The sequence below is a fragment of the Rhineura floridana genome, chromosome 3 (assembly GCF_030035675.1).
Source record: "Rhineura floridana isolate rRhiFlo1 chromosome 3, rRhiFlo1.hap2, whole genome shotgun sequence".
Lineage (NCBI taxonomy): Eukaryota > Metazoa > Chordata > Lepidosauria > Squamata > Rhineuridae > Rhineura > Rhineura floridana.
In genome coordinates, this window is record NC_084482.1 from 121,412,724 (window position 1) to 121,426,206 (window position 13,483).

Genomic DNA, 13,483 nt, shown 5'->3' on the forward strand with positions numbered 1-13,483 from the left:
CAACATTCTAAAATGAGGTAAAAGTAGTTTGAACGCATATTGGTTGTCTTAGTTATTTGTTTAACAAAATTTATATACCACTTACTAGAACAAAAGACCTCTAAGACAGTTTACAAGACAGTTTAAAATATTCATTTAAAATGCCAGTAAAAAACAAACTTTAAAAACAAGTTACATAAGTTAATATATATATAGTTGAGGCAATTGTTTCCATGGCAGTGAATATGTGTTGGAAAACTGTTCCTACCACACTTAGCATGTCTGTCTTCATCCTTACGCTTAATTTTCTAAAACTAGGGCCAAAAAGGATGTTGTTGCTGCTGTTTCAGTGTTAGTCAAACCCTGTCTTATTAATCAGGTTCAGCCCTTAAACTCCCATTTGCTGATAGCTGATACACTAATCTTAAACAAGCAGTAGTACATCCACCCCTGAAGAAGCCCACCATGGACCCTACAGTTTGCACCAACTACCACCCACTCACAAATATCTTCTTTTTGGGTGAGGTGGTGGAGAGAGTCATTGCGGACCAATTGCAGGAGTTCCTGGAGGATGTGGACTGCCTGGATCTGTTTCCATTTTGGCTCAGACATGGTTTTGGGATTGAGTCAGTCTTGGTCACCCTGATGGATGACCTGTATCAAGAACACAGCAAGAGGAATGTGTCTCTTCTCCTGCTTCTTGGTATTTCTTTGGCTTTTGATGCCAACAGCCATGGCATCTTGCTGGACCAGCTCTGTGGGGTGAGTATTGGAAGCAAGGTGTTATGGTGATTCCATTCCTACCTCCAGGGGTCCAGAGAATAAAACTGGGGGGATTGTGTCTTGACCCCACAGTCTTTGTGCTATATGTTACCAGTGCTGTTTAGCATCTATATATAGTTGTTGGGAGCAGTCATTAGGAGTTTTGGGGCAAAGTGTAATCAGTATGCTGATGATATGCAGCTCTATATCTCCATAAGATCTGAGTCAGGAAATCCTGAACATGGTCTGGAACATAAGAACATAAGAACGTAAGAAGAGACTGCTGGATCAGGCCAGTGGCCCATCTAGTCCAGCATCCTGTTCTCACAGTGGCCAACCAGGTGCCTGGGGGAAGCCCGCAAGCAGGACCTGAGTGCAAGAACACTCTCCCCTCCTGAGGCTTCCGGCAACTGGTTTTCAGAAGCATGCTGCCTCTGACTAGGGTGGCACAGCACAGCCATCATGGCTAGTAGCCATTGATAGCCCTGTCCTCCATGAATTTGTCTAATCTTCTTTTAAAGCCGTCCAAGCTGGTGGCCATTACTGCATCTTGTGGGAGCAAATTCCATAGTTTAACTATGCGCTGAGTAAAGAAGTACTTCCTTTTGTCTGTCCTGAATCTTCCAACATTCAGCTTCTTTGAATGTCCACGAGTTCTAGTATTATGAGAGAGGGAGAAGAACTTTTCTCTATCCACTTTCTCAATGCCATGCATAATTTTATACACTTCTATCATGTCTCCTCTGACCCGCCTTTTCTCTAAACTAAAAAGCCCCAAATGCTGCAACCTTTCCTCGTAAGGGAGTCGCTCATCCCCTTGATCATTCTGGTTGCCCTCTTCTGAACCTTTTCCAACTCTATAATATCCTTTTTGAGATGAGGCGACCAGAACTGTACACAGTATTCCAAATGCGGCCGCACCATAGATTTATACAACGGCATTATGATATCGGCTGTTTTATTTTCAATACCTTTCCTAATTATCGCTAGCATGGAATTTGCCTTTTTCACAGCTGCCGCACACTGGGTCGACATTTTCATCGTGCTGTCCACTACAACCTCGAGGTCTCTCTCCTGGTCGGTCACCGCCAGTTCAGACCCCATGAGCGTATATGTGAAATTAAGATTTTTTGCTCCAATATGCATAATTTTACACTTGTTTATATTGAATTGCATTTGCCATTTTTCTGCCCATTCACTCAGTTTGGAGAGGTCTTTTTGGAGCTCTTCGCAATCCCTTTTTGTTTTAACAACCCTGAACAATTTAGTGTCGTCAGCAAACTTGGCCACTTCACTGCTCACTCCTAATTCTAGGTCATTAATGAACAAGTTGAAAAGTACAGGTCCCAATACCGATCCTTGAGGGACTCCACTTTCTACAGCCCTCCATTGGGAGAACTGTCCGTTTATTCCTACTCTCTGCTTTCTGCTTCTTAACCAATTTCTTATCCACAAGAGGACCTCTCCTCTTATTCCATGACTGCTAAGCTTCCTCAGAAGCCTTTGGTGAGGTACCTTGTCAAACGCTTTTTGAAAGTCTAAGTACACTATGTCCACTGGATCACCTCTATCTATATGCTTGTTGACACTCTCAAAGAATTCTAATAGGTTACTGAGACAGGACTTTCCCTTGCAGAAGCCATGCTGGCTCTGCTTCAGCAAGGCTTGTTCTTCTATGTGCTTAGTTAATCTAGCTTTAATAATACTTTCTACCAGTTTTCCAGGGACAGAAGTTAAGCTAACCGGCCTGTAATTTCCAGGATCCCCTCTGGATCCCTTTTTGAAGATTGGCATTACATTTGCCACTTTCCAGTCCTCAGGCACGGAGGAGGACCCGAGGGACAAGTTACATATTTTAGTTAGCAGATCAGCAATTTCACCTTTGAGTTCTTTGAGAACTCTCGGGTGGATGCCATCCGGGCCCGGTGATTTGTCAGTTTTTATATTGTCCATTAAGCTTAGAACTTCCTCTCTCGTTACCACTATTTGTCTCAGTTCCTCAGAATCCCTTCCTGCAAATGTTAGTTCAAGTTCAGGGATCTGCCCTATATCTTCCACTGTGAAGACAGATGCAAAGAATTCATTTAGCTTCTCTGCAATCTCCTTATCGTTCTTTAGTACACCTTTGACTCCCTTATCATCCAAGGGTCCAATTGTCTCCCTAGATGGTCTCCTGCTTTGAATGTATTTATAGAATTTTTTGTTGTTGGTTTTTATGTTCTTAGCAATGTGCTCCTCAAATTCTTTTTTAGCATCCCTTATTGTCTTCTTGCATTTCTTTTGCCAGAGTTTGTGTTCTTTTTTATTTTCTTCATTTGGACAAGACTTCCATTTTTTGAAGGAAGACTTTTTGCCTCTAAGAGCTTCCTTGACTTTGCTTGTTAAGCATGCTGGCATCTTCTTGGCCCTGGCGGTACCTTTTCTGATCTGCGGTATGCACTCCAGTTGAGCTTCTAATATAGTGTTTTTAAACAACTTCCAAGCATTTTCGAGTGATGTGACCCTCTGGACTTTGTTTTTCAGCTTTCTTTTTACCAATCCCCTCATTTTTGTGAAGTTTCCTCTTTTGAAGTCAAATGTGACCGTGTTGGATTTTCTTGGCAATTGGCCATTTACATGTATGTTTAATTTAATAGCACTATGGTCACTGCTCCCAATCGGTTCAACAACACTTACATCTTGCACCAGGTCCCGGTCCCCACTGAGGATTAAGTCCAGGGTTGCCGTCCCTCTGGTCGGTTCCATGACCAACTGGTCTAGGGAATAGTCATTTAGAATATCTAGAAACTTTGCTTCTTTGTCATGACTGGAACACATATGCAGCCAGTCTATGTCCGGGTAGTTGAAGTCACCCATTACTACCACATTTCCTAGTTTGTATGCTTCCTCAATTTCATATCTCATCTCAAGGTCTCCCTGAGCATTTTGATCAGGGGGACGATAGATCGTTCCCAGTATTAAGTCCCTCCTGGGGCACGGTATCACCACCCACAACGATTCTGTGGAGGAGTCTGCCTCTTTTGGGGTTTCGAGCTTGGAACGTTGTCTAGATACAGTTGTGAAATGGATGAGGGCTAACAAACTGGGCTTAAACCATGGCAAGACAGAGGCACTGTGGGTGGGTGGTTCCAGGGTCTAAGATATTGGCCATTTACCTGTTCTGGATGGGGTTACTCTCCCTACAAAATAACAAGTGCATAATTTGGAGGTGCTTCTAGATCCATCTTTGTCACTTGAGGCTCAAGTAGCCTAGATGGCTATGAGTGATTTTACCAGCTATGGCTAGTGCAGCTGGCCTTCTTCTGGGAGGAAGGGCAGGATAATAATAATAACCACCACCGTTATTTTTGGGCAACGATAGCCTGGCTGCAGTGATTCATGCATTGGTAGCCTCAAGACTTTATTACCGCAATACCTCCTATGTTGAGCTACCCTTGCATCTGACTGAGAAGCTCCAGCTGGTGCAAAATGCCATGGCTAGACTGTTGATGCAGACAGACTGCCAGCAGATAACGCCAGTGCTTAAAAGCTTGCACTAACTGCCCATATGTCACTGGGCTAGGTTCAAGGCTCTTGTATTAACTTACAAGGCAATTAACAACTTGGGTCCATGATATCTTAACTACTGCCTGATCCCTTATATCTCAGCCCAATCACTGAGATCTTTGGGGAAGTCTCTGTTGGTGGTTCCTGTCAGCTCTGCACTGAGACAGCAGTGCCGGTGGGGACTGGAAATTCCTGGGTAGTTATCAGGGCGGGAAAGTCCTTAGCTGGCAGTCCGGTCATAAATCTGCCAGGCTAACGAGGATGAAGCATGATAAGGGCAAGGCCCGTCCTAAGCTTACGTGCCAAGCCAGAAGTCCAGAAGCGAGGTCAGTAGAGGTCCGGGTTCAATTGCCAAGGGGTCAGTCCAAGATAAGATTCAGGGAAACTAGAAACACACAAAGCCACACCTGATGTTGTAGTCAGCAACAAGCTGAAGCCAAGGTTTGACTTTTAAGGAGCAGGTTTGTCAGCAGGTGTGAGCCCTCAGCATTTTGGCCTTAAGTGGACAGACCTGCCCCTCTTCTGCCTGACCTTCTGTTGTCTACGTTCTGCAGGTGAGGGGGGAGTATCCTGTTGACTGTCTGCATCTGGCTGAAGGGCTTCAGCTGTGTCTGGGGTGCTCTGCAGCTGAGGGGGAGAAGGAGCTGGGTTCTCAAGAGTTTCCTCCGTTTCTCCTTCTGGGTCTGCTGCTGTTACTCCTGAGTCATCCTCGTCTGATGAGTCCTCTGACGGGGCCATGACAGTTCCCCAGGGTCTGGATGTACAGCTCGTAATGACTAAGGACCATGCTTTCAGTATAGCCGAAGCCTGTGGAACTGCCTCCCAGCTGAGAGTAGACAGACACCCTCCTTGTAGAACTTCAGGTGTATGACTAAAACTTTCTTGTTTCAGCAGGCATTTTACAGTAGTGTTTGGTTTTATGTTGATTTTATTGTTTATTGTGTGTATGACTTGCTTTTATGTACACTGCTTAGAAATGCAAATAATTAAACGGTATATAAATGTTTTTAATAAATGAAATAAATAAAAAATGTAAAGATAACTAACAGCACAATCATATGGATGTGTAGTCATAAGCAAGTTCTACTGAGTTCAATGGGCTTACTATCAGGAAAGCATATACGGTTGCAGCCTAAGTCATTACATAGCTTATTTTTTCTTGTTTATTTAAGATCAATCAAGTTATGTTGGCAGAAACTTCCTTTTATGTAAGAAATCATTGTGCCTTCAATTCTTATTTTTGTTACTATTATTAATGTTTGGTATTTTAGTACAATTACTAAATCTAGTAACATTATTAAAGTCTAGATTTTATTTGATTGGTCTATTGAATAAGAAAGATGCTGGGATCCTACAGACTGAGAAGTGTGAACACTCTCTGCACCTGGAAACCAGGAAGCTATGAGAGGCCCAAAGCACCCATGCACCAGCAGTAAATATTTTCTCCTGAAGCTCAGCACTCCCCCACCATTGCTAAGAATGCCCCTGTTGTGTTCTTGCTGGTCACAGCGCTAGGAGTGACAGCACACTCACTAGCCCAAATGACACATCACCAGGCTGACACAATTTTCTTCACTTCCTTCAGCCTAACCCATCTTCTGCTTCAACAGAGATCGCACAATCCTCATTTGTTCCTGTAAGTAGGTCATTGGGGAGGTTGCAGCCACTCTCTCCCACATATACACACATAGCTGCTGGGACCCTGCCTGTTGAATCCTCTTGCTTGTCAGTTACTCAAAGCTGAAGTCAAAGGCATAAACCACCAGCACAAGGAAAGGGCTTCATCTGCCCTGCCAGAGAGCAGGCATCCCTGGCCCATGCAGGGCTCCCAAATATAAGACCTGAGTGTAGAAGAGACCATGAGGCAGAATCGAACTCAAGAGTCTGGGGAAAGATGGTAGCTTTCTCCCCTGCCTATCCCATGGGCAGAGCTGTCACCTTGATCTGCCTTGAACGTGACCGACCAGCAGAAATTTAGCAGCTGTACTGTATTGCCACCTGCAGATGCAACCATGAGGAAAGCAGGGCCTTTTGATTTTCTCTCTGTCAAGCAGCTGTGAAAAGGGACAGGAGCCCTACTAGGAAACCAAACCAAGCTGGTGACCTGAGCTATGATGCCCCAGCAGAAATACCACTTATGAGCCTTTACAATATCATTCTGATCCAGCAGCCTTTTCTTTCATCCTTTGCCTGGGAGGTTTCATGTGATGTAGGGGAGGGGAGGGGAGGGGCACAAAGGTGGCTGAGTGATTCAAGAAAATAGGAGTCTCTCTAGGAAGTCTTACCTGACAGGGTTGTGCTTTCATGGGTCATCTATAAATCTAAAGCTCCTGGGGTGCCATATTTTCTGTAGTGCACAGAAAAGTGGTTCACCTCTTTGTGGTCCATCCCACCCTTGGCCCTTCATTGCTGCTGCAGCAGCAGCACCCTAGACTGATACATTTCCCTAAGTGTCCCCCATCCCAGTAGATCTTTCTATATTCACCTGGTAGTGGTGACTGGATGACACAAATCATCCAACAAAACAGATACTCCAACTGCTGACGAGTCCCGTCAGAGCCTGGCCCATAAACTGTAGGCTGGACTAGTGACTAATACAGAAGGTGAAGTGGCAAGAACTGAGAAGCAAGCTGGTGCTTTATTTATCTATTTAAGGCAGTAGTGGGGGACACAGTGCCCTCCAGATGTTGTAGGATTTCAACTCCCATCAGCCCCAGCCAGCATGGCCAATGGTCAGGGATAATGGGAACTGTAGTCCAATAGCATCTGGGGAAGGCACAGCTTCCCCACCCGTGGTTTAAGCTATTTATATACCATTTTTCAGGCAATTCTCACAAAGTAGTTCATAAAAGATTATTACAAACATTTATTTTATATATATAAAACAATATATATAAAACAATTATGCATATGTACGTTACAATAAAATTGAGAGACGTATTTGTTGAAAAGATCCTGTAAGTACTTCTTCTCCACGCCCCTTTGTGTAAGATGTTGGGAGTGGCACCCTCATGGTGCCAAACTGTGAGTCATGTTGGATATGTCCAGTGGGTTGAAGTTTTCCCTTCCAAAATAGCCAGGAAAAATTACAGCATGGATGCTTTTTGGGACTGACAGCCAAGTCTCAGGCAAGAAGGAAGACCATCAAGGAGCTTCAAGGAAGTTGGGCTGAACACCTGATCCACTAATTTCAGTTAATGATTGATCAGCTAATTTACAGCAGGAGCCAAAGTCTGAACGGACTCAGTCATCTGTTGCCTGCAACAGAATCGAGCCACTTTCTCAGGATCCCGCATGATACAAGGTAAGGGGGGGTCCACATACTGCTGGTTGTTCATCCGTGCTGTGACCAGATAAGGTGGGATGAGAATGGCATTAGGTAACTCTGTAACCACATCTGAGAATATCTCTGCTTCATCTGAAAGCAAGTGCTCTGCGTAAGCGGCAAGTGCCAGGCCCTGTAAGCTCCCATATATATGGATATGGACTGCCTTTAAGTCAATTCTGACTTATGGCGACCCTATGAATAGGGTTTTCATGGTAAGCGGTATTCAGAGGGGGTTTACCATTGCCTTCCTCTGAGGCTGAGAGGCAGTGACTGGCCCAAGGCCACCCAGTGAGCTTCATGGCTGTGTGGGGATTCGAACCCTGGTCTCCCAGGTCGTAGTCCAGCACCTTAACTACTACACCACACTGGCTCTCGTAAGCTCCCATGGAGCCCGTGAAATCCTTCTGTGTTAACAGCATTGGGGTAACAAGCAAGGAAAGCCAGAACTGGACATGAAAGGCCTGGATGGATTATTGCAGGCACCAGCATAGATCATTACCCACTGAAGGACTGTGTATCCAGGCCACTGTGATGGGAGCCTTACAACGCAATTCTGCAGTAAGATTCATTTACAGAAAGTGTAATATCCATAGAATTCGTGTGATTTAACTCCTGGAATCCTACCACTTGTCGCTTTTGGCCTCCTGTGTGTTGATCTGCTGCTTTTCCTCTCCAAGGCAGCTCTCTAAATCAGAGATCTCTGAAGGAGACTTCTAAAGTCACTCTTAAAGTTCAAAACTTGGGCTTGGACCATCTCTCAGCTTCCATATGAGTACCTGACCATTAACATCTTCCTCTGAGGTTCTGCTCAAAGTGTTGTGTCCTGAGATGTACTGGGTGGCAAAGTGGAGCAAGTCCTTGTCAGTTGTGTCTCACCTTTGGAATTTCCTACCCCTGTCCATATGTCAGGCTAGGCTGGTACAAAACATTTTGCTGGCTGAGGCTGAGATGCTGTCCTCACCCCTTCCATGAACAGAAGCTGATCAGGCTGGCAGTTAAATCTTACTTCAATAGTGGCAATAGGATAGCATCCTCCACTGCACTGGAGGGCATCAGGCTAGTTTAGAGGGCACAGGGCAGGCTGTATGGCATGCACAGCTCTGTCTTTCAGCACCTTGCTGCTGCTACTGCTCCCACCACTCAGCATCTGTTACCTGAGCAGTCACCCCACTCTGCCTAATGATAGGGCCAGCCCTGTTGTTAGGCACTCTCCCTGACTGCATGTAACAATAGGTATTCTCACTTTAGCCCATAGTGTTTAATGGAATATGGTTTTATTGCTGGTGTTGATTGACTCTGCTTTACTGTTTGTTTTTGTTCTGTCTTAAATAGTTACGAACTTACTGTGCTTATTTTTTTAATTGTGTCTTCAGAATTGTTGACCAAGAGGTGGAATATAGCTTGGGGAGAGTCTTGAGGCCCAGAAAGAGAGTCCTGGAGAGCCACATTAATCTCCAGGCCTGAGGTTCCCCACCCCTTCCCTAGAATGATGGCAAAGCCTATCATTGATGCAATAATAGTGCATGAATGGTGGATTTATACTGGATTGTCCACACATCCTTCCACTTTATTAGTTGTTCTGGGATGTTTCCCCAGCGTTACGACATTATTGCCACCTGGAGTGGCACTCTTGTGCTATAGCAGCACAAAAGAGAGACAAAAACAAACCAGAACATTTGAGATATGTAAAAGTTCAGCAGGAAGTTACACTGTTTGGAAACCAAGCTTTATGCCCACCCTGAAACTTTTGCAGACACAAAAGTGGGATTCATATAACCATTCTGATGCCATTATGTGTGCAAATCGTAACGAATGCCCAACAAAAAGGATGCCTGAAGGATCTCTCTAGCATAAGGCAACACCGTGGAAAGCTTCAACTAAGCAACTTAATTTGGTAATGTTTGAGACCTGACTGTTGTAGAAAGTGTTGGCTTCTTGAGGGATGTAGGCTTTGAGGGTATGGATCCTTAATTCAAGGGCCCCTCATCAAATGGGTTTGAGCTCTGGCTCAGGCCCAGTCATGATGCTGGGGCCTAGGTTGGTTTTCAGCATCTCTGTCTTCAGTACCACTGATCCAGTGGATCTATACAGCCTCTCCTCATCCAGGTTGGAGTCTGAGCCCAGGCTGTTGTGGGAGGAGGGGGAACTTCTGACACAATATGTCACAGGTGACGTAACACAGGTATATGAGGGCGAGCAGGCAAGTAAAAAGCTTCAACTCAGGGATCTTGCAAGCCCCAAAACACTCCGAGGCAACTCAGTTCAACTTGTGGTTCATACAAAACAACCACACACCTATAGTACGTTTGTGGTTGCCGATGACAGCAGTGTGTGCCATCAGAAATTATTATGCACAGTAATAAATAATAATAATAAATTGGTGCATAAATGTTTGGAAGGATGAGGTAGATGTAAGGCTGTGTAGAATTCAGGTTCAGCATCTCTCCCACTATACAGTCAGTAAAGGAAGTAGATTCCTGCAGGAATCAGAAGTTGGCATCCACATCCCTGTGGGAGAATGACGTTGGTCAAAGGACCATCCATATATTGTTATAAATACAAGTCTGTGACAGTTTCGATGTAGGCCAGAGTCCAAGCCTAGATGGGAGTGGTTTTTTATCATCTCATTCCTCAGCCTAGCCTAATTGAATTGGGTGGGTGGGGAAGGAATGTGGCCTTGTGGGAGGCACTGTTATGGCTCAAAGTATAACAAGGCAGAGATGAAGAACCTATGGCCTTCCAGTTGTTTTTGGATTACAATTCCCATCATCGCTGACCACGGAACTTGCTGGGTGGGGATGGTGAAACAACTGTGGGTGCTCTGATTCTGTGCTGGCAATTAATCCTAAAAACTGCTGAAAGGGTCTGGCAACAGCGCTGAAGCCCTAGGATTGGCTACAAAAGTCTCAGGGTATGTTTGCTGCAAGGGAGTGGAACTATGGAGCCTTCAAGGTTATTCTAGACCCTTTGCTGAATATTTGCTTTCATTCATGAAACAGTACTTTTCTCTAGCCCTATTATTTATGGAGATTTAAAGAAATATGCAGGCCTCATTCTGCCGAGTTGCTCAGAAAACAGTGACCCTACTCCCAGCTGCCACTGTTTGGGCCAATGGGTACAAAGGCACCTGGCACATTTAAACATTCTATTACAATTTCATTTTATGAAAGATATTGATTGAATAACTTTAAAGAAGCAAAACCTCTTGTATTTATTTTTTATATTTTGAATTGACTTATTCTACTTCACCACACCCCAGAGGCTCATGTACTTAGCCCTGCAGTACACTGGCCCTCTCTTCAGCTTGCATGACACACAATGTCTGTCATTGATTTCCCCTGGTTATGCCATGCAATTTGATAAGAGGAGAAACTGAAGTCATAGGATCAATATAGACTCTCCCACTTGTTATTACATACTAAGATAACAAGAGATATGAGGTTTTTGTTTCCGCTTCATGGAACTGTAGAAAGTACTCAATCAATACCACATGCAGGACCAAGTCTCTTATGAAACCTAAACAAGCTTATAAAATGTTGTAAGTAAGCAAGTCAACAATGTGGAGGGTACTCTGGTGGATCTGTCCTTCCAGGCATGCTTTTCCCCATGACGGGTGTTTGCAGTAAGCACAACACCATGCTTTCTAAGAGAAGCCAAACTCAACAGCCTTGTGGAATCCTACAGGCCACTGGAACTGCTTATACATGGTTACAACTATGGAATTTTCTCCCCCAAAGATGTAATGACAGCCACCAACTTGGATGGTGTTACATTAGAATTAGACAAATTCATGGAGGATAAGGCTATAAATGGCTACTAGGCATGATGACTATGTTCTGCCTCCACTGTTGGAGGCAGTATGCCCCTGAATACCAATTGCTGGAATCACAAATGGGGAGAATTCTGTTGTGTTCAAGTCCTCCTTGCAGGCTTCCCAAAGGCATCTGGATGACCACAGTGAGAATAGGATGCTGGACTAGATGGGCCACTGGCCTGATCTAGGAGGGCTCTTTTTACATTCACTGATGGGGTGAGAGAAGGAATGACATCACTGCCATCATTACCACTGATTGTGGTATCATTCTGGCTGCCCATTAGCTACCAGTCTACGTTCAAGGTTCTGGATTTGGTGTACAAGACCCTATACAGCTTGGGACCAAAATATCTGAAAGATCATCTTACTCTTTATATACCGACTTGATCACTGTGCTCTGCAGGTGAGGGCCTCCTTCAGATACCATCTTATCAAGAGGTCCAGTCCACACAACATAGGAAGTGGACCTTTCATGTAGTGGCTCTGACTATTTGGAATTCCCTCCCCTTAAATATTAGATGCCATCTTTGTTATCTTTTTGGCACCTACTGAAGACCTTCCTTTTTCCACAAGTCTTTTAAGGAGACCCCAGTCTGCGTCTGTGTTAGAACTGCTTTTTAGGATATTTTAAAGCTTTTTAAAAACATGTTTTGTTTTAATATATTTCAAAGTCTGTTTTTATGATGTTTTAGAGTGTTTTTAGTGTTTTGTTTGCCACCCTGGGCTCCTTCTGGGAGGAAGGACGGGATATAAATGTAATAAATAACTAAATACATATATACATTTTTGTTGTTTATGTCTTCAAGTCGATTATGACTTATGGCGATCCTATGAATCATCGACCTGCAATAGCATCTGTTATAAACCACCCTGTTCAGATCTTGTAAGTTCAGGTCTGTGGCTTCCTTTACGGAATCAATCCATCTCTTGTTTGGTCTTCCTCTTTTTCTACTCCCATGTTCCGTGATACATCTCTGCATTTGAGGACCTTTTCTAGTTCTCTCATAGCTGCCCTCCCCAGTCCTAGCCTTCTTCTGATTTCTTGACTATTGTCTCTATTTTGGTTAATGACTGTGCCGAGGTATTGATAATCCTTGACAAGTTCAGTGTCCTCGTTGTCAACTTTAAAGTTACATAAATCTTCTGTTGTTATTACTTTAGTCTTCTTGAGGTTCAGCTGTAGTCCTGCTTTTGTGCTTTCCTCTTTAACTTTCATCAGCATTCATTTCAAATCATTACTGGTTTCTGCTAGTAGTATGGTATCATCTGCATATCTTAAATTATTGATATTTCTCCCTCCAATTTTCACACTTCCTTCATCTTGGTCCAATCCCGCTTTCCATATGATATGTTCTGTGTATAGACTGAACAAATAAGGTGATAAAATATACCCCTGTCTCACACCCTTTCCGACAGAGAACCTATTGGTTTCTCCATATTCTGTCCTTACAGTAGACTCTTGTCCAGAGTATAGGTTGCGCATCAGGACAATCAGATGCTGTGGCACCCCCACTTATTTTAAAGCATTCCATAGTTTTTCATGATCTACGCAGTCAAAGGCTTTGCTGTAATCTATAAAGCACAGGGTGATTTCCTTCTGTAATTCCTTGGTCCGTTTCATTATCCAACGTATGTTTGCGATATGATCTCTGGTGCCTCTTCCTGTTCTAAATCTAGCTTGGACGTCTGGCATTTCTCACTCCATATATGGTAAGAGCCTTGGTTGTAGAATCTTGAGCATTACTTTACTTGCATGGGATATTAAGGCCATAGTTCGATATTTACTGCATTCCCTGGGATCCCCTTTCTTTGGAACTGAAATGTATATTGAATGCTTCCAATCTGTGGGCCATTGTTTTGTTTTCCATATTTGTTGACAAATATTTGTCAAAATTTGGACAGATTCAGTCTCAATAGCTACATACATAAATAATCACTGATAGTTGACCATTCCCTATGCTCTGTTTACAGGTCCTTTTTCCCTAGCAGGATGCTTTGGCTATCATGGACAATACTCTCCATATTTCTGGCAGTAGGTAAGTTTTTCCATGATG

The 13,483-nt window shown here is 43.8% G+C and overlaps 2 protein-coding genes across 4 annotated transcripts in view; one reads left to right on the top strand and one right to left on the bottom strand.

Moving 5' to 3' along the window:
• RNF44 (ring finger protein 44) overlaps positions 1-13,483 on the bottom strand; it is a 113,092-nt gene that overhangs the window by 97,555 nt on the left and 2,054 nt on the right. The window lies entirely within an intron of this gene.
• Positions 7,470-13,483, top strand: part of CDHR2 (cadherin related family member 2) — a 42,288-nt gene continuing 36,274 nt past the window's right edge. For all 3 annotated transcript variants that reach the window (XM_061617539.1, XM_061617542.1, XM_061617540.1), the window contains exons 1-2: positions 7,470-7,591; positions 13,401-13,465. In XM_061617539.1, coding sequence (XP_061473523.1) covers positions 7,485-7,591; positions 13,401-13,465 — 172 coding nt within the window. In that variant the 5' untranslated portion in view covers positions 7,470-7,484. The remainder of the gene's footprint in view (positions 7,592-13,400; positions 13,466-13,483) is intronic.